Raw genomic sequence first — 20,661 nt, 5'->3', positions numbered from 1 at the left:
TGTGTCTTGGTACTCCTTACAAATTGCTGTGGTTAAAATTACTGCTCAGAACGTGCATGCACGTGTGCTGAATTCTGATTGGACGATTTGAAAATCGCTATAACTTCCTTATATTTGGTGGAAACGTTATGAAATTCATACTGTGGGTATATGATACAAATACCTGTTGAACGGCATCAACAAAAATTCGGAATCATACACGCGTACGCGTGTATGCACATGCAACGGTTTCTTTCATTTCTTGGTACCGAAATGACCATATTGAACGTACTACATGTAATTAAAGGCTAAAATAAAATGATTTTTTGCTATAGATTCACAAGGACATCACTTTTTAATTGGGGGAGGTTTGGGGAACATCTGTAACGGTTCCCGTTACAATTAGAACTAGTTCTTTTTTGAGTTAATAACAAAGCCTGCAACATGTAATCCGCTGGAAAAGTGTTTAGCTAGTTTTGTAGTGTAGCTTTAGTGCTTATTGTTAATTATATTTGTGTTTTCTCCATAATGTAATCCTTTCACGTCCTGACGAAGGGACAGGTTGTCCCGAAAATTTGACAATTCCAATTGTTCATGTCGTTGGTCATTCTAGTGCTTTATATAATTATTTTCCCTGACCATTGTATCTATTTAATATAGATCCGACAGTTTTGGATACTGAATGTTGTTGGTTCTTCAGTGCTTTTTATATATATATATAACACAATTATTTTTCCGAGTCGGTAGAGGGCCCAGGGATCGACATCAATGGTTGTCCGTTTGCCCGAGGCAAGTGAAAACTCAGTTCGGACAAGTGAAACTCGATACACACTTTCCCAAAGGGACAAGTGATTATTTCAGATGGAAATGTGATTATTATAATAATTTTGTGTTAGCTTGATGAATATCAAATATTAGAAAGTAAATTCCAACTCCGTATATTTTTTCTTTTACCCAATCGTCAGTTTGTTTACTATCGAATGTCTATTGTAATAGATCATGCCGATCTAACTCTATCAGTAAGTCGTTCCAAAATAGCATGAAGTATCCGACGTACGACTTATCTTATAACCATGTTTGTGGGGGAAATGGCGGCTTCACATGCAACTGTCTCTCTGGGTATTTTAGTGAGGTAAATGCTCAGAAAGACGATAAAAGAAATGACAATTTTGAAAATAAAACTAAATTAGAGTTAAAAAGAAAATGTAAGATTCAGGTGATGAGTGACAATCCAAATTTTCGGGTTTAATTGACACTGACAGCAGTATGATCTGTACCATTGTCGGAAATCTATGCCAGCTATTGTCGGTACTTTGTATTGTTTTTTACTGGTAATGCAATTTAAAATATCGATAGCACCCGTGGATATTTTTTTCAATTTTTGAATAAAGACTAATTTGTTGCACATATAAACCTTTTTTGAATTGAAATAATACATTGATCATTTGAATCAAATGCATTCATCAAAACTTTGCCCAATCCCATGTTGCGTTCCTTGTCCGTTGTTTTGCAGTGAAAACTGAAAAGATCTATTTTTCCTACAACGATCATTGTAACTGTCTTATCTACATCTTTGAATGACACTATTTTCATCAATTCCGTTCAGCTACAATAATGCAACTTTTATGGCGTAATTTACACTAACAGGTATGACCTCTTACATTAAGAAAGAAGAACTCTTCTAAAGGAAGGAAAACTTTACTATTCACCGATTGAAAGAGGGATATAATAAAAATTGCTCATTATTCGGCATATTGTAGTCTTAAACATTTTCGGACAACCAAGTTTTTCATTCGGACAGGTAAAAGCAAGTGAGATAAGAAGTTGATGTCTTTCCCTGGGGGGTTTGGACGTAAGGGTTATTGTACGAGTATCGCTCCATTCCTTAAAAGTAATGGACCGAAGGGGCCGAGGTCCATTGCTTTTAAGGAATGGAGTGATACGAGTACATTGACCCACTTAAAATCCACCTTTGCTGGGCCCCTTGCTACTAAACTTTGTGCATTTTAATCATGTCTTACGTTTTTCATTCTTTTGTTGCATGCATTTATATCTATTTGGTTGACCTACTTTCCGAACACTCCATTCCTGAAAAATAATGGAGTGTTTGAACAAAAGAATGACGTCATAGGTAGATTTTAATATATTTTAGTTGCTGGCTAGTATACAACAAAACAACTTTCGATTAGATAAAACACAAAACTCTCATTGTCTCCAATTTTCATTGACTCATGTGTTCAAATCTTTTATTTGGAACAACAACAAAAGTTTGGCCCACAGTGAGTTGCTGTACAGCCGCGAAATCCGTATTTCCAGGTGTTGATCCATTTGGTGTTGGGTGTGTTCTTAGGACCCCGACTGGCATATATATGCAACGTGTTAATGCATCGCGGTCGACTGTTACAAAGATAAAGAAATAGTACATATTAAAGGAGTGCGTGGCATATGTTGCTTTGTTGTAAAACTTATATATAAATCAGTATAAACTATAAAAGTAATAATTTTCTTTGATGCAGACTAAATACTTTATCTAAGACTTTCTATTTTTTTAATTCTTCATGCTATATTACAATCAATAAGTAGCAACTGCTCTTTCACCAAACATCCGAGTTTAGAACATGATGGCAGTAAGCCTTTGAGAAAGGAAAGTGTTTCGCCCACGATCAAGAACCCTGCGAATTTTGAGCTGAATCAGTTGCCTATGTTTCGTATGGTACTTCCTCTGAAGTAGGTGACGTATGAAATAATCTCACTGAAACGTTAACACGCTTTTATATATGTGATAAAATAATGTTACCATATATAACTTACAGAAAAGCACCGCCCGAAACCTTGCCCATGTTAGAAACAGACCGACAGATGTCAATACAAGACCGTCCACTCGAACACTTGCGAGGAATCGCTGCAGTATAGGACTTATCCGGAGCTAATCCCACACATACTGCGGTAGCAATTTCGTGATCTTCACCATAGATGCCTACAATATGATTCCCCACGGCTGAAAGTAAAGATAAAAATGTATCTGATCAGTTTCATAGTCAAAAAGACTGAGTGTGACAGTTCTTATATTGTAGTTGTATACTAAATGTGTGCATATAGTGGGGAGAATGAAAACGTATACTCTCCAATTGTAATACTGAATACAGGGTTATTTTAGACCCGTGTTATTTTCGCCCTTTTACACTTGTTGACGGTTTCCCCTCGCTTTGAATTCGTCCACACTCAGTTGTGTTAAAAGAGAGATAATGGAGAACGGTTTCGCCCAGTCTTACATTCGCCACTGACAACGATAGCGAAAAGGAACAAAAATAAAACGGGGGCAAATTTTTCCCTGCATACATACTACAATAGATATGAAGGTTATATTTTAATTGTTTTGGTAAACTTTTCATTAGCGTCCCAAACGAGTTTTAAACAGGATTTTGATTTAAACTGGTTTGCTATTTCATTAGGTCTAATTTGAATTCATCTGTCGACGCATCTAATGTCGAAATATTTCAATAAGTACATGTATTCAAATGACGAAAATTTGACACTTACCTAATGCCAACAAGGAAAACACCACTGAGAGTTCCATGAAAGCTGTATGTGGATTTGGATCTGGTCACGACCTGCTATGTGTATGATTAAATATTAAGTTGTATTTATAGGATATTTGTGACATGAGTGAAAAATTCTCGAGCGTGACGTTAAGCAAGATACAAATCAATCAATCAATCCACATTTCAAATAATTTGTCTGTGTGGATCATGTTTCCAAAACACATGGCGCATTTCATCCATTGTCCAAACTTTGTCTTTCCCTACGCACGACACGTACATATACATGTATACACCAATAATTATTGACATGAACTAAACACACGAAGGAACATCTGTATGCTGAATAGAAATAGGTTACGGATTATTTAGTTTATACATCCTCAAAAGTTGCGTGTAAAGTAGATGTATTCTTAATGTACCACATTTCGTTGTCAATTGAAAATTGCTAAATTTCTTATCTAGATGTTGCCTTCAGGTCGGGCAAAAAGTATTGAGTTATATCAAGTGTACCACAAGGTCGTTGTCCGATTTTTTGGAAGGGATAATATCAGACCCGGAGCTCTCCTGTTTTTTAATTCGACAAACGCATTATTCTAATCTCTCTCTCTCTCTCTCTCTCTCTCTCTCTCTCTCTCTCTCAATCTAAAAAAACCCGGATGTCCCGTTTCACAGAAGGCACGCTAAAGAACCCTCACTGCTCCATGACCGTATGCGCTGAGCAAAGGCCTAAATTTGAAGCCCTTCACCGGTCTTGGTGACGTCTCCATATGAGTAACCTATCGAGAGGGTCGTTAAACAATATACAATCAATCAATCAAAGTGTTATAAAGGAATAACTTTGGTATTGTGATACGCATTTTTCCATGTACATACATATTACAGTATTTGCTATGAACGTGACACTCAAATAAGCTCACTAAGGCTGTAAATCTCAGTTAGGAAAGGTTTATATTTTTAGTTTCAGGGAAAATATTGTTTATTCATAAGGCAAAATAATAATATGAATGATTGTCATCCGTAAGACACGTATAGGATACGTCATCCATAGAAATAAAGAAAATGGCGATGGACTGTTGCGGGCGGTTTGGAAAGGTGTTTTTAATATCCATCAATATTATTTTCTTGGTAGGTAGTATTTATCACCTAATAACATTTCTAATTAGACGGAATAATCTAATACTTGTCTCAGAGCAGGCATAAAAGATGTAATAACGAGAAATAATAATGTTAAAACGCCGTCTTTTCAGAGGGTGAAAAACAAGAACCGTGTAAGCCTTGAAACAGTAGAGTGCACTATTTGGAATCTGATGTTTATATTCATCATGATTTTGTCATTTAGGGAAAATGTTATTGTTATTGGATTGTATATATATAATAATATGACACTAGACTGCTCTGCAGTACTAACACGGAGCTGACGGATAGAGAGAGGAGGGAGGTTGCGGGAGTTTGGTTGAATATTTGTAACAGTTTCTTGCCATTTTGGGGTCTTTATATCCCCCTTTGTAGCCAGAAAAGGTACAAACGTAAATCGCACCCTCATTTAGAGACTTTTCCGGATCCACCACTTTTCTGTATTGTTAGTAAAGAGTTACCGGCTTTGAAGGATATCTATTAAGGTGTCTTGATGTCCTTATACAAACTTCTGGTCTCTATTCACGATGAATGTATTATTATAACACTAATTCAAAACACATTCGAAGGAGTTAAGACGACCAATTATTTACTTTCTGTCTGTTTTGGAAATAAACCACATTTAATTTGGCAGTTCTATTACTTTAATCTAACTAACATCTGTTTTCGATTGTATGATAATTTCCCACAACCTCTAATTGCCCATTTCCCTTTTGGGGATAATTTCATATGAGACAACGTACTGTGTGTCAAAAGGAAGAAAATTTTAAGTGTACAACCTCTTAATATTCACCACATTATGGAGAGAGAGAGAGAGAGAGAGAGAGAGAGAGAGAGAGAGAGAGGGTGTGTGTTAAAATTCGGAAATTTGTAATCATTTGATCAGTTGTTAGATTTTTCTGGGACCAAGAAATTTAATGAAATAGTAAGACGGTGTTATATAAGCAGGTTTCTATCACCCTTGAGGCGACACGAAGGGGACTCGTTGTCCGTCTGTGTATCACACCTTAAAACCTTGTAGGTATATGTATTGCACCTTAAAGCTTTGTAGGTCTATGTATCTCACCTTAAAACTTTATTTATAGACTGATATGCTATGGTTTTAGTAAATCTTTGCGATTCTATTTGTTGATAACAAATACCCTAGCGAGTTAACAAATGTGATATAGTCTCTCGTTTTGAAGAGTGGTTACAGCAATTTTTCAAAAGATTGTTTAAAGAAATATATAGTTCACTTATTTTACAATGCAGCCCACAGTATAGCGTATTTACAAACACTTTCAATATTTTACAGCATCTAGTATACGAAATTCACAATTTTCTGACTTCAAGAATTCATTATTAAACGACGTCGTTGAAATTGCCATTATGATATGATATATGTCTTTCAAAACTGCTAATTGACACATTGAAAAATACAGACGTTAGAAATTGAACCACGTTAAACCAGAAAAATCATACATGAGTTCTAGGGACGGTTGATTCTGTGGAGATCCGGGTTAGAAACCCTAGGTTGTTCATGCAGTAAGAAACGACTGCATTGGGCGGTCCTTCGGATGAGATCGCAAAAATCGACGCCCATTGGAACGATAAAGATCTTTCCCTGTTCAAAGACTGTATGCACCGAGCCTAGGCCTAAATGTTGCAGCCCTGTAACATTATTAATATCACCCACCGCATTGTTCTGATTCCACCTTTGACCCCCATTGATTTCCAAATTGGCGTGGCTTAATGGTTACCATGCGCGTGCGCGGTTTGCTCTTGCGGTCCCCTGAGGTAATCCTTTTCTTCATTATTATTTTAGCAACTTTAGAATGATTAAATAATTCAGTTTTATTTATATTACGTTTTCCACATGAATATATCCAACATACATAAAAACAATAGTATCGCTTTGTTCGTTACCTGGGTCGCTAATTACTTGTACCTTTTCGCACGAGTTTCTTCAATGTATGCGAAGTAAAGACAAAGGATGGTGGCAAAATCATTGAAAATAACCCCTAATAAAATCATAAGAAACGTACAAAGTCACTTCCATTTCCATTAACCTTGTTTTACCGGTATTTTCTTTAACTTTGACAAAAAGCTTTTTCAGTAAAACTTAAATTTGATTAAATATAAGTGCATGTGTAGGGGTGGTGGTGTTGCTAAACCGCTGCTGATTTGTCTTCCATGGATTCGTCAATGACTTAACCCGACCGCGCCACTCACTACAATTACTTTGCAGGCTCCACAAGAATCGCACAGATTTACCAAAAAATGTAGCTATCATTTTCAACTTAACCGCATTCTAAGAAAATTAAATCTAAATGTATATTCAATATATATAGTAAGAATTGAACTGAAAAAATAAATAAGAATAGATGTATTTAAATGCTGATCAACAGCTGTTTGAATTTGTCTTCCATAGATCATCATAAATTTAGCCGACCCATCATAACTGCTATATTCACACGACAGCGCTGATGTCTTGGCTCCGCCTACTACGTTTTGATTGGCCAATAGCCCGTCAAATCGTCTCCCGTGGGGATCCGGGATAGAATAGGTCCTCAGTACCCCTTGCTTGTCGGAAGAGGCGACTAAATGGAGTGGTCCTTCGGATGAGACCACACAAACTGAGGCCCCGTATCAAGGCCGTAAGCGTCAAGCATAGGTCTAAATTTTGCAGCTCTTCACCGGCAATGGTGACATCTCCATATGAGTGAAAGATTCTCCATATAGCGTTAAACAATATACAATTAGTCAAATCAATTTGTTGAAACGTTCCAGCAAATGACATCAACTCCAAACTTCAAGGTATTTCAGAGTAATTGTGAATTGATTAATCAAATTTGATTCATCCATGAGAGCAGACGCTTCAGGACAGACTTAGATAATATTTAAAGTAAAAAATGACTTTGAACTTTTAGACTGTTCAAATCCTCTCTGATCTTCATCATATTATGCAATTTGCTAAAGAAATTATGATATGTGTAGGTTTACTTTCTCCTGAAGTACGTAATTCGATATGTGCACATGTATCAGCGCACGTTACAGGAACTACTACACGTGAACCATATCATTCTACCAGCGATATACAATTGTCTTCTTACCTGATTCATGTAATTCGACACTTGTGTTAAATTGCTTTTATTCCCTCCTCAAAATTGAAAGTTGTGTCTCAGAGTTCCTTCGGTTTTCGTTCACAGATCATGTCTATTGACTAAATACTTTACAGGCATCTAAAGAAATCGTAGATTTGATTGTTTTTTATCCCGTCGAGAATTTTTCACCCATACTGAGACGTCATCAGCTATAGGTGAAGTACCACTAATATATATTGATGCTTAGCGCTCAGGGCGGTAGCAATGAGGGTTCTTTTTAACGTGTCAACGCCTGCCACGACACGCGACCTCCGTTTTTTAAGGTCATATCTGAAAGACCCGAGATTCTTGCTTCTAAATGCCGAGCGTTTGGCGAAGGAGCAATCGCTATATATTTTAACGTCTTGGGTTTGACACGGTCATGGCACACGCGGGGCTCGACCTCACGACCTCCCGGTTGCGAAGCGAACGCTCTATCACTGAGATACCGGGACCGGTTTTTGTATATTGGAACTTATATACTAGTTTTCTTCCTAGTGTTCGTGGTTTTTTTTTTCTTTTTCATACAAATACAGACAGGTACAAGATGAGGTAATTTTACAAGGTTCCTCTAATTTAGACAATAACAAAGATGAAAGTAAAGCTTGCATATCGCTGTCTTGTAGAGTCTGGTTACGCTCATATAATTTTAAAAAGTCAAATATAGAAAGAAAACTTCTTAAAATGGTGGATTCTGAAAGCAAAATACGTACATGTATCAAATTGTCAACGGAAGGACTAGATATTGTTTTTTATATAAAAAAAACACCAACAAACAAATGTCTCCCCAGCTCCCCAAATTGGAAGTGCTCCAAATGAAACCTCCTCCCCTTAATGTACTGCATGGTATGCAGGAGAAAACATGAGAAGGAACATAGACATTATGAATTCCGAGAAGCCACATAGGAGAAGTGTTCACAAACTATTTTACACCCTCCCTCTTCAGTTTCACTATAACTTTACGGATAACAATTGGATCCTCCTGTCCCTGTAATTTGCATATCTGCAAATGGCATTGAAGTATTGTACAAAATTTCAAATTTCAAGTCTATAGGATAAGTCATGTAGGGAGAGAAGTGTTCATATAAAGCTATTCTAACATTTTCCACCCTCTTAGATGCAATATAGCTTTAAGGGAAAAAATTGAATCCTCCTGTCCCGACAATATGCACATCTACAAATGGCAATGAAGCATTGTACAACGTTTCAAATCTATCAGATAAGCCAAATAGGACGGAGAAGTGTTCACATGCTATTTTACATCCCCCACCCCTCTTAGATCCACCATAACTTTTAGGAAAACAATTGGATCCTCCTGTCCCACCAATATGCATATCTACAAATGACAATAAAGCATTGTTCAAAGTTTCAAATCTATTAGAAAAACGTTCACAAGGTTTTGTGACAAACAAACGGACAAAAAGTACAAAACAATATGTCTCCCCATGAAAGAGGGACGATACAATTCCACTTTATTAGGAATTTTTTACATGTAAAATATCAAACATGTACACGGACCTTTTCCCTGATCATTACAAGATTCTAGTGTCCGACAGTGTCTTCAATACAGGGTTATCATTGGGGGGGGGGGGGGGGGGGACTAAATGGTGCTTGATTTATAGGAATATTCAAGTCTTGTCGATATTTATATTTTTATTCAAATTTCTAAAAGGAAGTCAGTCATTATAACGACGTGATATTCCTCGTTAATGTCATCCATTCTGCTTGTAGTTACTTGGTATAGGATTATCAATAACGGGAATACTCGCAAGGATCAACGCATTACCCAACGAAATTTTACCTGCTCTAGACACAGTGCAGGTGGCTGGGAACAATATGGCGGATCTCTTCAAAAATATTTCTATCCTGGTGGCTATCCTCGGGGCTTGCGTGACGTTGGTAGCAGGTTTAGGACTCTTTGGAGCATGTTGTGAAGTGAATTGTTTGCTAATTACGGTAACTCCGTTGATATCGTTGGTTTTTAGATCACCTGAGTTACTCAGGTGGCCTTTTGCAATCAATTTGCGTCTTCGTCGTCCGTTAACATTTGAATATTTTAAACTTCTTGATAACTATCGTTCCAATTCTATTCAAATTTGGTATGAAACATTTTTGATACAAGGCGAACATAAATTGTAACTTCCAGGACTCCTGCACCCCGGGACCTTAGGAGCGGGGCAAACACTTCCAAATATTGACCAATTTTCAAACATCTTCTACCCTACAACCACGCATATACAATGTATAAGAGAATCTAAATGCATGGTCATATCACAGAGGAGGACCTCTACCAAAATTGTGAATTTTATGACCCCCATGGGTAGAGGTTCTAACTCCAGAGCGAGACCAAACTTGCAATTGGTATATAGTGTTTATGTGTAAAACACTTAAATAGCATCTTCTTTAGTGTTATTGATACTAAATTGAAACTAAATGGATATTTCAAAAGAGCAGGTAGGCCTTTACCAAAATTGTCAAATTTGATGATCCCAGGGGTAGGGGTTTTTGTATTAGGGTGGGACCAAACTTAGTTTATAGTATTAATGTGTAAGTTTGCTGATACTGTATAAAATCTAAATGCATACTCAGGAATAGCAAAAAAGGATGTACAAAAATTGTGAATTTCACAACCCAGGAAATTGACTCTAAGGTGGTTCCAAATTAGTCATATCTTTTAATGTTTTAATGTTAAAACACCTACTATATTATGCAAAGCCTTTCATCAGTGTATGCACTTTTGAGAGCATTAGGTTTTACGAACACATCTTGTTTTATACTGGACATTAGAATTTAGCTTAGATATACAGAACAGGATTTTTTTTCTAGATTTCATAGCTCTTGGGAGTAGTGATACACTAGTACTCAGGTGACCGATAAGGCCTCTGGGCCTCTTGTTTATGTTTCTATTCTACTTTCATTTCTGTCAGAATTCCCAGCCGTTGGAATAGACATACTATATTTATCAAGATTCATACGTTCATTGTTCACAACTGCAGCGCATTCATGAAGAAATGCTTATCATTACAATTTGAAAAAGCAAAAACAGAACCACATCTGAAATGGAAACACAATGAAATGGATTCTTTTGATAATAACGTACATTCTGTTCATTTTCCCTTTTGCTGATAGTACGCCATCCTAGTGTTCATCTTCCTCGTAATGAAGATTGCAGCCATAGTGGTCTGGTTTCAATTAAAAGACGAAGTAAATAAATAGCCTTAAAACCTGAGAAATGTATTGCACACACTCTCTAATTTTGGCAACGTAGCCAGCATATTTCCTTCAGTTCAAAATATAAACTGGAATAAGCTGTTTAAAATGTTGGGGAACTCTTATTGAGATTTTCATTGATTAGGTTCATAACACCGTTATATTTCATTAGTCCTTGTATCGTGGTGAATGATTTCATAGTTACGATTTTGTGAATCTCTGTCCTAGTCCAATCCACACAGTGTAACCTAAACCTCAGTCATATACAGTGTAACCTAAACCTCAGTCAATATGCATTGTAACCTAAACCTCAGTCCATATACATTGTAACCTTAACCTCAGTCATACAATGTAACCTAAACCTCAGTCATATACAATGTAACCTAAACTTCAGTCAGTGTACAATGTAACCTAAACCTCAGTCAGTGTACAATGTAACCTAAACCTCAATCAATATACAATGTAACCTAAACCTCAGTCAGTGTACAATGTAACCTAAACCTTAGTCATATACAATGTAACCTAAACCTCAGTCCATATGCATTGTAACCTAAACCTCAGTCAGTGTACATTGTAACCTAAACCTCAGTCATATACAATGTACCCTAAACCTCAGTCAGTGTAGTCCCGTGGGGATCCGGGTTAGAAAAGGTCCTCAGCACTCCATGCTTGTCGTAGAAGACGACTAAATGGGGCGGTCCTTCAGATGAGACCACAAAAACCGAGGTCCCTTGTCACAGCAGGTGTGGCACGATAAAGATCCCTCCCTGCCCAAAGGCCATTAGTGCCGAGCATAGGCCGAAATTTTGCAGCCCTTCACCAGCAGTGGTGACGTCTCCATATGAGTTAAATGTTCTCGAGAGGGACGTTAAACAATATTCAATCAATCAATCAGTCAGTATACAATGTAACCTAAACCTCAATCCATATACAATGTAACCTACACCTCAGCCAGTGTATAATGTAGCTTAAACCTCAGTCTATGTACAAGGTAACCTAAACCTCAGTCCATATACAATGTACCCTACACTTCAGTCCATATACAATGTAACCTAAACCTCAGTCAGTCTACAATGTAACCTGAACCTCAGTCCATATACAATGTAATTTAATCCAAAGTCAATATACAATGTAACTTAAACCTCAGTCATATACAATGTAACTTAAACCTCAGTCAGTGGTCGAGGTAACCTAGACCTCAGTCAATATGCAATGTAATCTAAACCCCAGTCAGTTTACATTGTTACGTAAACCTCAGTCAGTTTACATTGTAACATAAACCTCAGTCATTATAGAATGTAACCTAAACCTCAATTCATATACATTGTAACCTAAACCTCAGTCATTATAGAATGTAACCTAAACCTCAATTCATATACATTGTAACCTAAACCTCAGTCAATATACAATGTAACCTAAACCTCAGTCATATACAATGTAACCTAAACCTCAGTCAGTTTACATTGTAACCTAAACCTCAGTCAATATACGATGTAACCTAAACCTCAGTCAGTTTACATTGTAACCTAAACCTCAGTCAATATACAATGCAACCTAAACCTCAGTCAATATACAATGTAACCTAAACCTCAGTCAGTATACAATGTAACCTAAACCTCAAACATATACAATGTAACCTAAACCTTAGTCAATATACAATGTAACCTAAACCTCACTCAGTTTACATTGTAACCTAAACCTCAGTCAGTTTACATTGTAACCTAAACCTCAGTCAATATACAATGTAACCTAAACCTCAGTCAATATACAATGTAACCTAAACCTCAGTCAGTATACAATGTAACCTAAACCTCAGTCATATAAAATGTAACCTAAACCTCAGTCATATACAATGTAACCTAAACCTCAGTCATATACAATGTAACATAAACTTCAGTCAGTATACAATGTAACCTAAACCTCAGTCATATACAATGTAACCTAAACCTCAGTCAGTTTACATTGTAACCTAAACCTCAGTCAATATACAATGTAACCTAAACCTCAGTCGGTTTATATTGTAACCTAATCCTCAGTCAGTATACAATGTAACCTAAACCTCAGTCATATACAATGTAACCTAAACCTCAGTCATATACAATGTAACCTAAACGTCAGTCAGTATACAATGTAACCTAAACTCAGTCAGTTTACATTGTAACCTAAATGTCAGTCAGTATACAATGTAACCTAAACCTCAGCCAGGATGTAATGTAACCTAAACCTCAGTCAATATACAATGTAACCTAAACCTCAGTCCATATACATTGTAACCTTAACCTCAGTCATTATAGAATGTAACCTAAACCTCCGTTCATATACATTGTAACCTAAACCTCAGTCCATATACAATGTAACCTAAACCTCAGTCATATACAATGTAACCTAAACCTCAGTCATATACAATGTAACCTAAACCTCAGTCAATATACAATGTAACCTACACCTCAGCCAGTCTACAATGTAGCTTAAACCTCAGTCTATGTACAAGGTAACCTAAACCTCAGTCCATATACAATGTAACCTAAACTTCAGTCCATATACAATGTAACCTAAACCTCAGTCAGTGTACAATGTAACCTGAACCTCAGTCCATATACAATGTAACTTAATCCAAAGTCAATATACAATGTAACTTAAACCTCAGTCATATACAATGTAACCTAAGCCTTAGTCAGTGTACAATGTAACCTAAACCTCAGTCAGTGTTCAAGGTAACCTAGTCTGCAGTCAATATACAATGTAATCTAAACCTCAGTCAGTTTACATTGTTACGTAAACCTCAGTCAGTTTACATTGTATCATAAACCTCAGTCATTATAGAATGTAACCTAAACCTCAATTCATATACATTGTAACCTAAACCTCAGTCAATATACAATGTAACCTAAACCTCAGTCAGTTTACATTGTAACCTAAACCTCAGTCAATATACAATGTAACCTAAACCTTAGTCAATATACAATGTGACCTAAACCTCAGTCAGTTTACATTGTAACCTAATCCTTAGTCAGTATACAATGTAACCTAAACCTCAGTCATATACAATGTAACCTAAACCTCAGTCAGTATACAATGCAACCTAAACTCAGTCAGTTTAAATTGTAACCTAAATGTCAGTCAGTATACAATGTAACCTAAACCTCAGTCCATATACATTGTAACCTTAACCTCAGTCATTATAGAATGTAACCTAAACCTCAGTTCATATACATTGTAACCTAAACCTCAGTCAATATACAATGCAACCTAAACCTGAGTCATATACAATGTAACCTAAACCTCAGTCCATATGCATTGTAACCTAAACCTCAGTCCATATACATTGTAACCTTAACCTCAGTCATTATAAAATGTAACTTGAAACTAGATCAATTTGATGTCAAATCTAAAATTAATGACAAGAAAATATTTTTGTTTATAGCAGAGCTTAGGATACACAAAATACATGTGATAAAATGTTCACCAATGTCAAGTAAAGCTACTGCTTTATTTTGTTATTTTAGGTGTTTCAAATTTTTATATATGTGATTTATTGTTGAGAGGGGTGGTTTTCACCAGCCATACTAAGTCATTCATTTACAATCGTGTTCTAAAGGTACTTTTAAGCATTGACAGTGTAAAAACAATTCTTACTGTCAAGTTCCAAAAAGTAGAAGATTATTATTGTACATCTATCATAAGTAATAACATTTTGTCTTGTAATATGTATGTGTATCAAAATATGACAAGATTTTTCTAATTTGAATTAAAAATTATCTCTGGAAAATCATTATGCTAACATATCTTGCTTTTAAACATATATGTACCATCCTTGATATATATACCATACTTAATGAATTTTCAAAAGATTTGATTTACAGAATTACTGTATTAACTTATTACTTAGATTAACTGTAATTAGTTATTCGTCGCTGTTCACGTTTTGCTACATTGGCTGGAATGCACATGTGCTTGTTCTATTAATTCATTTTTAATAAGCAAAAAAAACTCGCATAAAATTTTCTCAGTTTTCTGGTATAAACGAATCAAATTTTTTATCTTCTGCGGTACCATCAGGCCATAACATCCAAACTTGACGCCAGTCATTATTGTATTCGAGGCCTTCTAGAACGGGTAAGTCCCTGACTGAGGAGATATGTGTTTAAAAATCAAGGTGTTGTTTTTAAAAACATCGTTCATGAATAATTACATCGGGAAACCCAAAACTTGATGGCAAATGTTCTTACATGGTGATTATGTAAGATTGTGCAAACTGTAACTCTGTGATCATAGCATTTTATTCAAACCATGACCATTGATGAATTGAGTCAAAACAGTGATTTGAAGTTTTTTCCACGGGAAATAGAGGAATTTGTTTTGAGTTTTATTCCTACGAAAGAACAAAAGTACAACTTGTCAAATTAATTGGTCAGACACTTCCTGCAATGGGGTGGGACCACAGTAAGTGTTACATTTTTTACATTCATATATTCTGTAAAAGGCATTCCTCCAGATTAACATGGGTTCAGCGTTTATGGAATTGGGAAGAACATTTTCTTGGGTCACACTTAATTAGTATTGATTTACAAGATACTTCCCTTTTCAATAAATTCCCTTAAGAACATTAAAAATGGGTGAAAAAAATTATTAAAGAAACGATCAGGTTAAATCAATATTGCAAAATTATCAACAGTGATCGAGTTAGCATAGTGGTTAGGGCGTTCGGTTGCCCCGGGTTCGATACGAGTGCCACAGCAAACCTAAGACATTTAACTTTCTCTTTCGCCAAGCCTCCGAGGAATATACGGGCTGATCAGAAGTCTGATTTTAATTAGATTGAAAAGTTCTTGTTTAAACATTCTTTGTAACAGTGTTATATAGACCATAGGAACTTATTGTATGTTATAATTTCTTTTCAAATTCAGTTAAATCATTCGACTAAGGATAAGTTACTGGAGGTACTACAGAAGAATTTCATAGACGATTCTTTAAACAGTACCAGCAAAATATCCAACGCATGGAATCTTGTAATTCTGATGGTACGTCAACATTTCCGTTTATTAAGAATGTGTGTACATACATGTATTTTAAGAGCACATACAATTGAAGTACGTATTTTTAATGGTACGTTAACAATTCTTTGATGAAGGAAGTACGTATTTTTAATGGTACGTTAACAATTCTTTGATGAAGGAAGTACGTATTTTTAATGGTACGTAAACAATTCTTTTTAAAAAGAGGTATAACACACCAATACCATCTCTCAACTGATTCGATACGCAAGAGGTCGTTTTGCGTATGATCAGGGCAGGCTACTGACAAACAATTCGATATTACAGGGATTTCAATAGTCTCATATAGAGTCAACATTTCGCAAATTCTACGTTCAATAAAATGATCTAGTTTGCCAATAAAACCTATCATTGCGTAAAATGCTGTCTGACGCGTTTCATACCGATTGTTAGGCCGTTCTTGGCACACTGATTTTGATTACAGATTACTCCGTTTACCTGATCAAGATATAGGGTTCACGGTGGGTGTGACCGGTTGACACAGGGGATGCTTACTCCTCCTAGGCACCTGTCCCCACTTCTGGTACATCCAGGGGTCCTTGTTTGCCCAACTCTCTATATTGCATTTCTTATAGGAGTTATGAAACAGATCACTGTTCGTTATCTTCGCCTTTCTTTATAATGATATCTATTCAATAGAACTGAATCCTTTAAATTTGTTAGCATCTTAAACTTACTGTTGATTCCATCAATGATTATGGTTAAAGTTATTTACAATACTATTATGATAACACATTTTTACAACAAAATACAATAAAATGTAATTTATGTTTTCTTCAGTTGGATTGTTGTGGCGTGAATCGTGTTGAAGGGAGTACAAACGACTTTGACTTGACTCCGTGGTGTACAACTAAGGGACCTGCCATCGGACAAATGCACAGATACCACGAAGCTGCTGCAATGGAGTGGATGAAACCAACTTTACAAAGGCTCCTCGTAGTTGCTTCTTCAACGTCTCTAACTACCACACCCAGGTTCTTTTCTAACCTTTGCACATTAAACAATTTAGTTGGCTCTGCACTGTGACCAGTCGTGGTGTTACACACTAAACAAAGGTTACCAGTCAACAAGGGATGTTTATTTCTCCTCGACACCTTGGGCACCTTTGTCCAGGGGTTCGTGTCTGTCCTACTCCTTTATAGACATTGAGAGATTACAATATACAAATACTTATTCAGCTGGGTACAAGTCTTACAGTCGTGGCAGTCCCAAACATTAACCTAGGATAGTGATTTTTATGCCGGTTAGTGGTACACATTAAAATTACCTTTACAAGAATTTGTATTTTTTTAATTCCACTTTGACATGACTGATAATCTTAACAAAATTCCTTCTTTGTTTGAATTTTTTCGTTTCCGAGCACTCATAAACGTACAAAATTTAATATGTTCCTAGAAGTTCAGGTTATTATGTAACATATCTGATGAACTTATGGAAAGCCGCGAACAATTGCATTCACTGCGGTTATACACACTAATTACCCTTTCCTTCCATTTCAGGAACAGCTATTGTTAAATCGGACATTACGTATATAAGTTCCGATGTTTAGGGTGGTACCAACTGACGGATGGCCAGCTTTGTATTTTGTATATATATGTATGTCTTCTTTTACTTTTACAGGGTTGTTTTGAGAGACTTCAAGAGCTGACAAAGACTTATTCAACACCTGCGATTGGTATCTTGTTTACGGTAGTCATAATCATGGTAAATATACAATGTCCAAATGCAAAACAAAAAACATTCAATGACAAAAGTCTTCAAGATCTACATACCTTATAAAAATAAAAATCTCAAACGCAGGTACTCAGCAAATGCTCTCAACCTTTCCAACTGGAGGCGTTCAAGATTCAATTTCCAATCCTTGTGATTTAATCAAATCTTCTAAGTCAATTAACATCGGTAGTGAATTTTCAATTAAAGTCGTTCTTTCCACACTGATTTTGACTACGGATTACTCCGTTCACCCATTAGAGAAATAGGGTTCACGGCGGGTGTGACCGGTCGACAGGGGATGCTTACTCCTCCTAGGCACCTGATCCTACAACTGGTATAACCAAGGGTCCATATTTGCTCTACTCTCAATTTTGTATTCTTTAAAGGAGATTGGTCACTTTTCATTGAAATTATCTTCACATTTTCATTTGCTAAGCGCCCGGCATCAGAGGCGGAAGTCACAGGCCTTCACATGAAAGGTGAAGATAACGAACACTGATCAATCTCATAACTCCTATAAAGGTGAAGATAAAGAACACTGATCACTCTCATAACTCCTATAAAGGTGAAGATAACAAACAGTGATCAATCTCATAACTCCCATAAAGGTGAAGATAACGAACAGTGATCAATCTCATAACTCCTATAAAGGTGAAGATAACGAACAGTGATCAATCTCATAACTCCTATAAAGGTGAAGATAATGAACAGTGATCAATCTCATAACTCCTATAAAGGTGACGAAAACGAACATTGATCAATCTCATAACTCCTATAAAGGTGAAGATAAAGAACATTGATCCATCTCATAACACCTATAAAGGTGAAGATAAAGAACACTGATCACTCTCATAACTCCTATAAAGGTGAAGATAACGAACAGTGATCAATCTCATAACTCCTATAAAGGTGAAGATGAAGAACATTGATCCATCTCATAACACCTATAAAGGTGAAGATAACGAACAGTGATCAATCTCTTAACTCCTATAAAGGTGAAGATAACGAACAATGATCAATCTCATAACTCCTATAAAGGTGAAGATAACGAACAGTGATCAATCTCATAACTCCTATAAGCAATACAAAATAGAGAGTTGGACAAACACGGACCCCAGGATATACCAGAGGTGGGATTAGGTGCCTATACAAAGAGTAGTAGGTATACCCTGTCAACCGATCACACCCGCCGTGAATCCTGTATTTTGATCAGGCATATATTAAAATCGGAATTTTCTTCATCTTCAATTTGATTAAGATAGTAATGTACATTACAAAAGTATGCAGATTCCTTGTATATCTAGCTTCTATTTGATTGTTAGTCCTGGGCGTGCCAGTGGGTCTTATGACGTTTTCTTTCTTGATGAAACTGAAAATTCACATGGTTATTTTCTTTAGCTCTTGGCTGTCGTGTGTGTCTTTGTAACCGTTGATGAAATTGATTACTTACATCGTTATTTTTATAGCTCTTGGCTGTCATGTGTGCCTTTGTCCTATGTAACCAGACGGGGTCCAAGTCTAACGTAGTGTAACTTCCATTCTGTAGTGAGGAGGATAGCATAGAGAAGAACAGCGAATCCCGGAAAAAACCCTTGTGACAGCCCTCAGTGTTTAGAATGAAATCAGGTGACATCGCATCAAAACCATCTTCACAATTGAGTAGTGGGGGGCTGTGTATGTACGTGGGATCGGTTTATGTACAGTTTTAACTACCTTACTGGAATAAGTGACTCTTTTTATAGTGATTCAGGTTATTTTTATGATTGAGTCCTTGTATGTGCAAGCTTAAGACTTTATGAGTAAATGTGGAGAATGTTGAAATAGCAAGTTATCATTTTCATCATGTCTGTCTGAAATGTGGACGTTTGAATTAATGGTTGACATGTATCGATCTAGTCCATCATCCTGTGTCGGCTTTTGAACATGTTTATGTATCTACAGAGTCAATGTCAACGGAGAGGACTTAATACACACACACACACACACACACACACACATACTGGTTTTACCAACCTACAGAGGTATAGCAGTTTTCGGTAACATTCCGAGGTCACCGTCAAACAAGAGGAATTCTGCAAAATTTTGCGCATCTGATGCATGTCCCCAACGATATTAATCTGGATTTGACCCAACAAATCAATTTCATTGTTTCATTTGTGAACTATAAAGCATAACAATTTCAATATCAAACGAGGTACAAATAAAAGTATGCACTATGCTCGAGGTACTATCAAATCATCTATTTTTAGAATAAATGAGAAAGTAGTATTTTTAAAGAATATAATGTATTGTACATGCACATCTATCAAAATATTCTTATGAGGCCTACAGTTAAGTATAAATAAGACCCAGAGGACACCTAAAACCACATAAAATGTAGATAGTCTTTAGAATTAAAAAAGATGAAAATTGGGATTCCCCCTTCTTTCACTTTCATTTTCAAAGGTTTTGCAAACAGACGAAATATCAAATGGAAAACGAATATATGATTTGATACCATGAATATTCAATTATAAAGAGAAAGTTTGAAAAGTTTTCACATACTGAATCATTTTAGGTGAGAGAAAGGCTACATGAACAGAATAATCGTCCATTAAAACGTGTGCCGAGAAGGAAAAACTAATGGTACTACATATGACCAACCTTATATTTTCTATTATCCAACAACTTGTGTACCGATATTAACATCTTATACACACTATCTAAGAGGGGGTGTTGCTAAAACGCTGAACGGAAAACTAAACAGAAGACGGAACGGAACGGAAAATATTGTATGCAATAATGTTATGAGGAGGTCAGCAGTTTATAAAAGAAAAAGTTTATCATGAACAAGAGAAGCAGAAATTACAGATAGAGCGGGAAGTCATCCACTGAATCCACCGTTTCATATCCTTCATACTAATGCTA

The 20,661-nt window shown here is 36.2% G+C and overlaps 2 protein-coding genes across 2 annotated transcripts; one reads left to right on the top strand and one right to left on the bottom strand.

Moving 5' to 3' along the window:
• Positions 1-2,187: 2,187 nt before the first annotated feature.
• Positions 2,188-3,623, bottom strand: LOC125680507 (uncharacterized). Its single transcript, XM_048920169.2, has 3 exons — positions 3,520-3,623; positions 2,791-2,977; positions 2,188-2,376 (listed from the first exon to the last, which is right to left on the bottom strand). The coding sequence occupies exons 1-3, from the start codon at positions 3,554-3,556 to the stop codon at positions 2,226-2,228; spliced, it is 375 nt and encodes a 124-aa protein (XP_048776126.2). The 5' UTR covers positions 3,557-3,623; the 3' UTR covers positions 2,188-2,225.
• A 944-nt stretch (positions 3,624-4,567) lies between these two features.
• Positions 4,568-19,582, top strand: LOC130052411 (tetraspanin-9-like). Its single transcript, XM_056157298.1, has 7 exons — positions 4,568-4,646; positions 9,509-9,733; positions 10,907-10,981; positions 15,895-16,008; positions 16,822-17,015; positions 17,662-17,745; positions 19,221-19,582. The coding sequence occupies exons 1-6, from the start codon at positions 4,581-4,583 to the stop codon at positions 17,687-17,689; spliced, it is 702 nt and encodes a 233-aa protein (XP_056013273.1). The 5' UTR covers positions 4,568-4,580; the 3' UTR covers positions 17,690-17,745; positions 19,221-19,582.
• The last annotated feature ends 1,079 nt before the right edge of the window (positions 19,583-20,661 follow it).

Source organism: Ostrea edulis, chromosome 2, assembly GCF_947568905.1.
Source record: "Ostrea edulis chromosome 2, xbOstEdul1.1, whole genome shotgun sequence".
NCBI lineage: Eukaryota > Metazoa > Mollusca > Bivalvia > Ostreida > Ostreidae > Ostrea > Ostrea edulis.
Note: the sequence above shows the minus strand (reverse complement) of the source record. Positions and strands in the feature narration are given on the sequence as shown.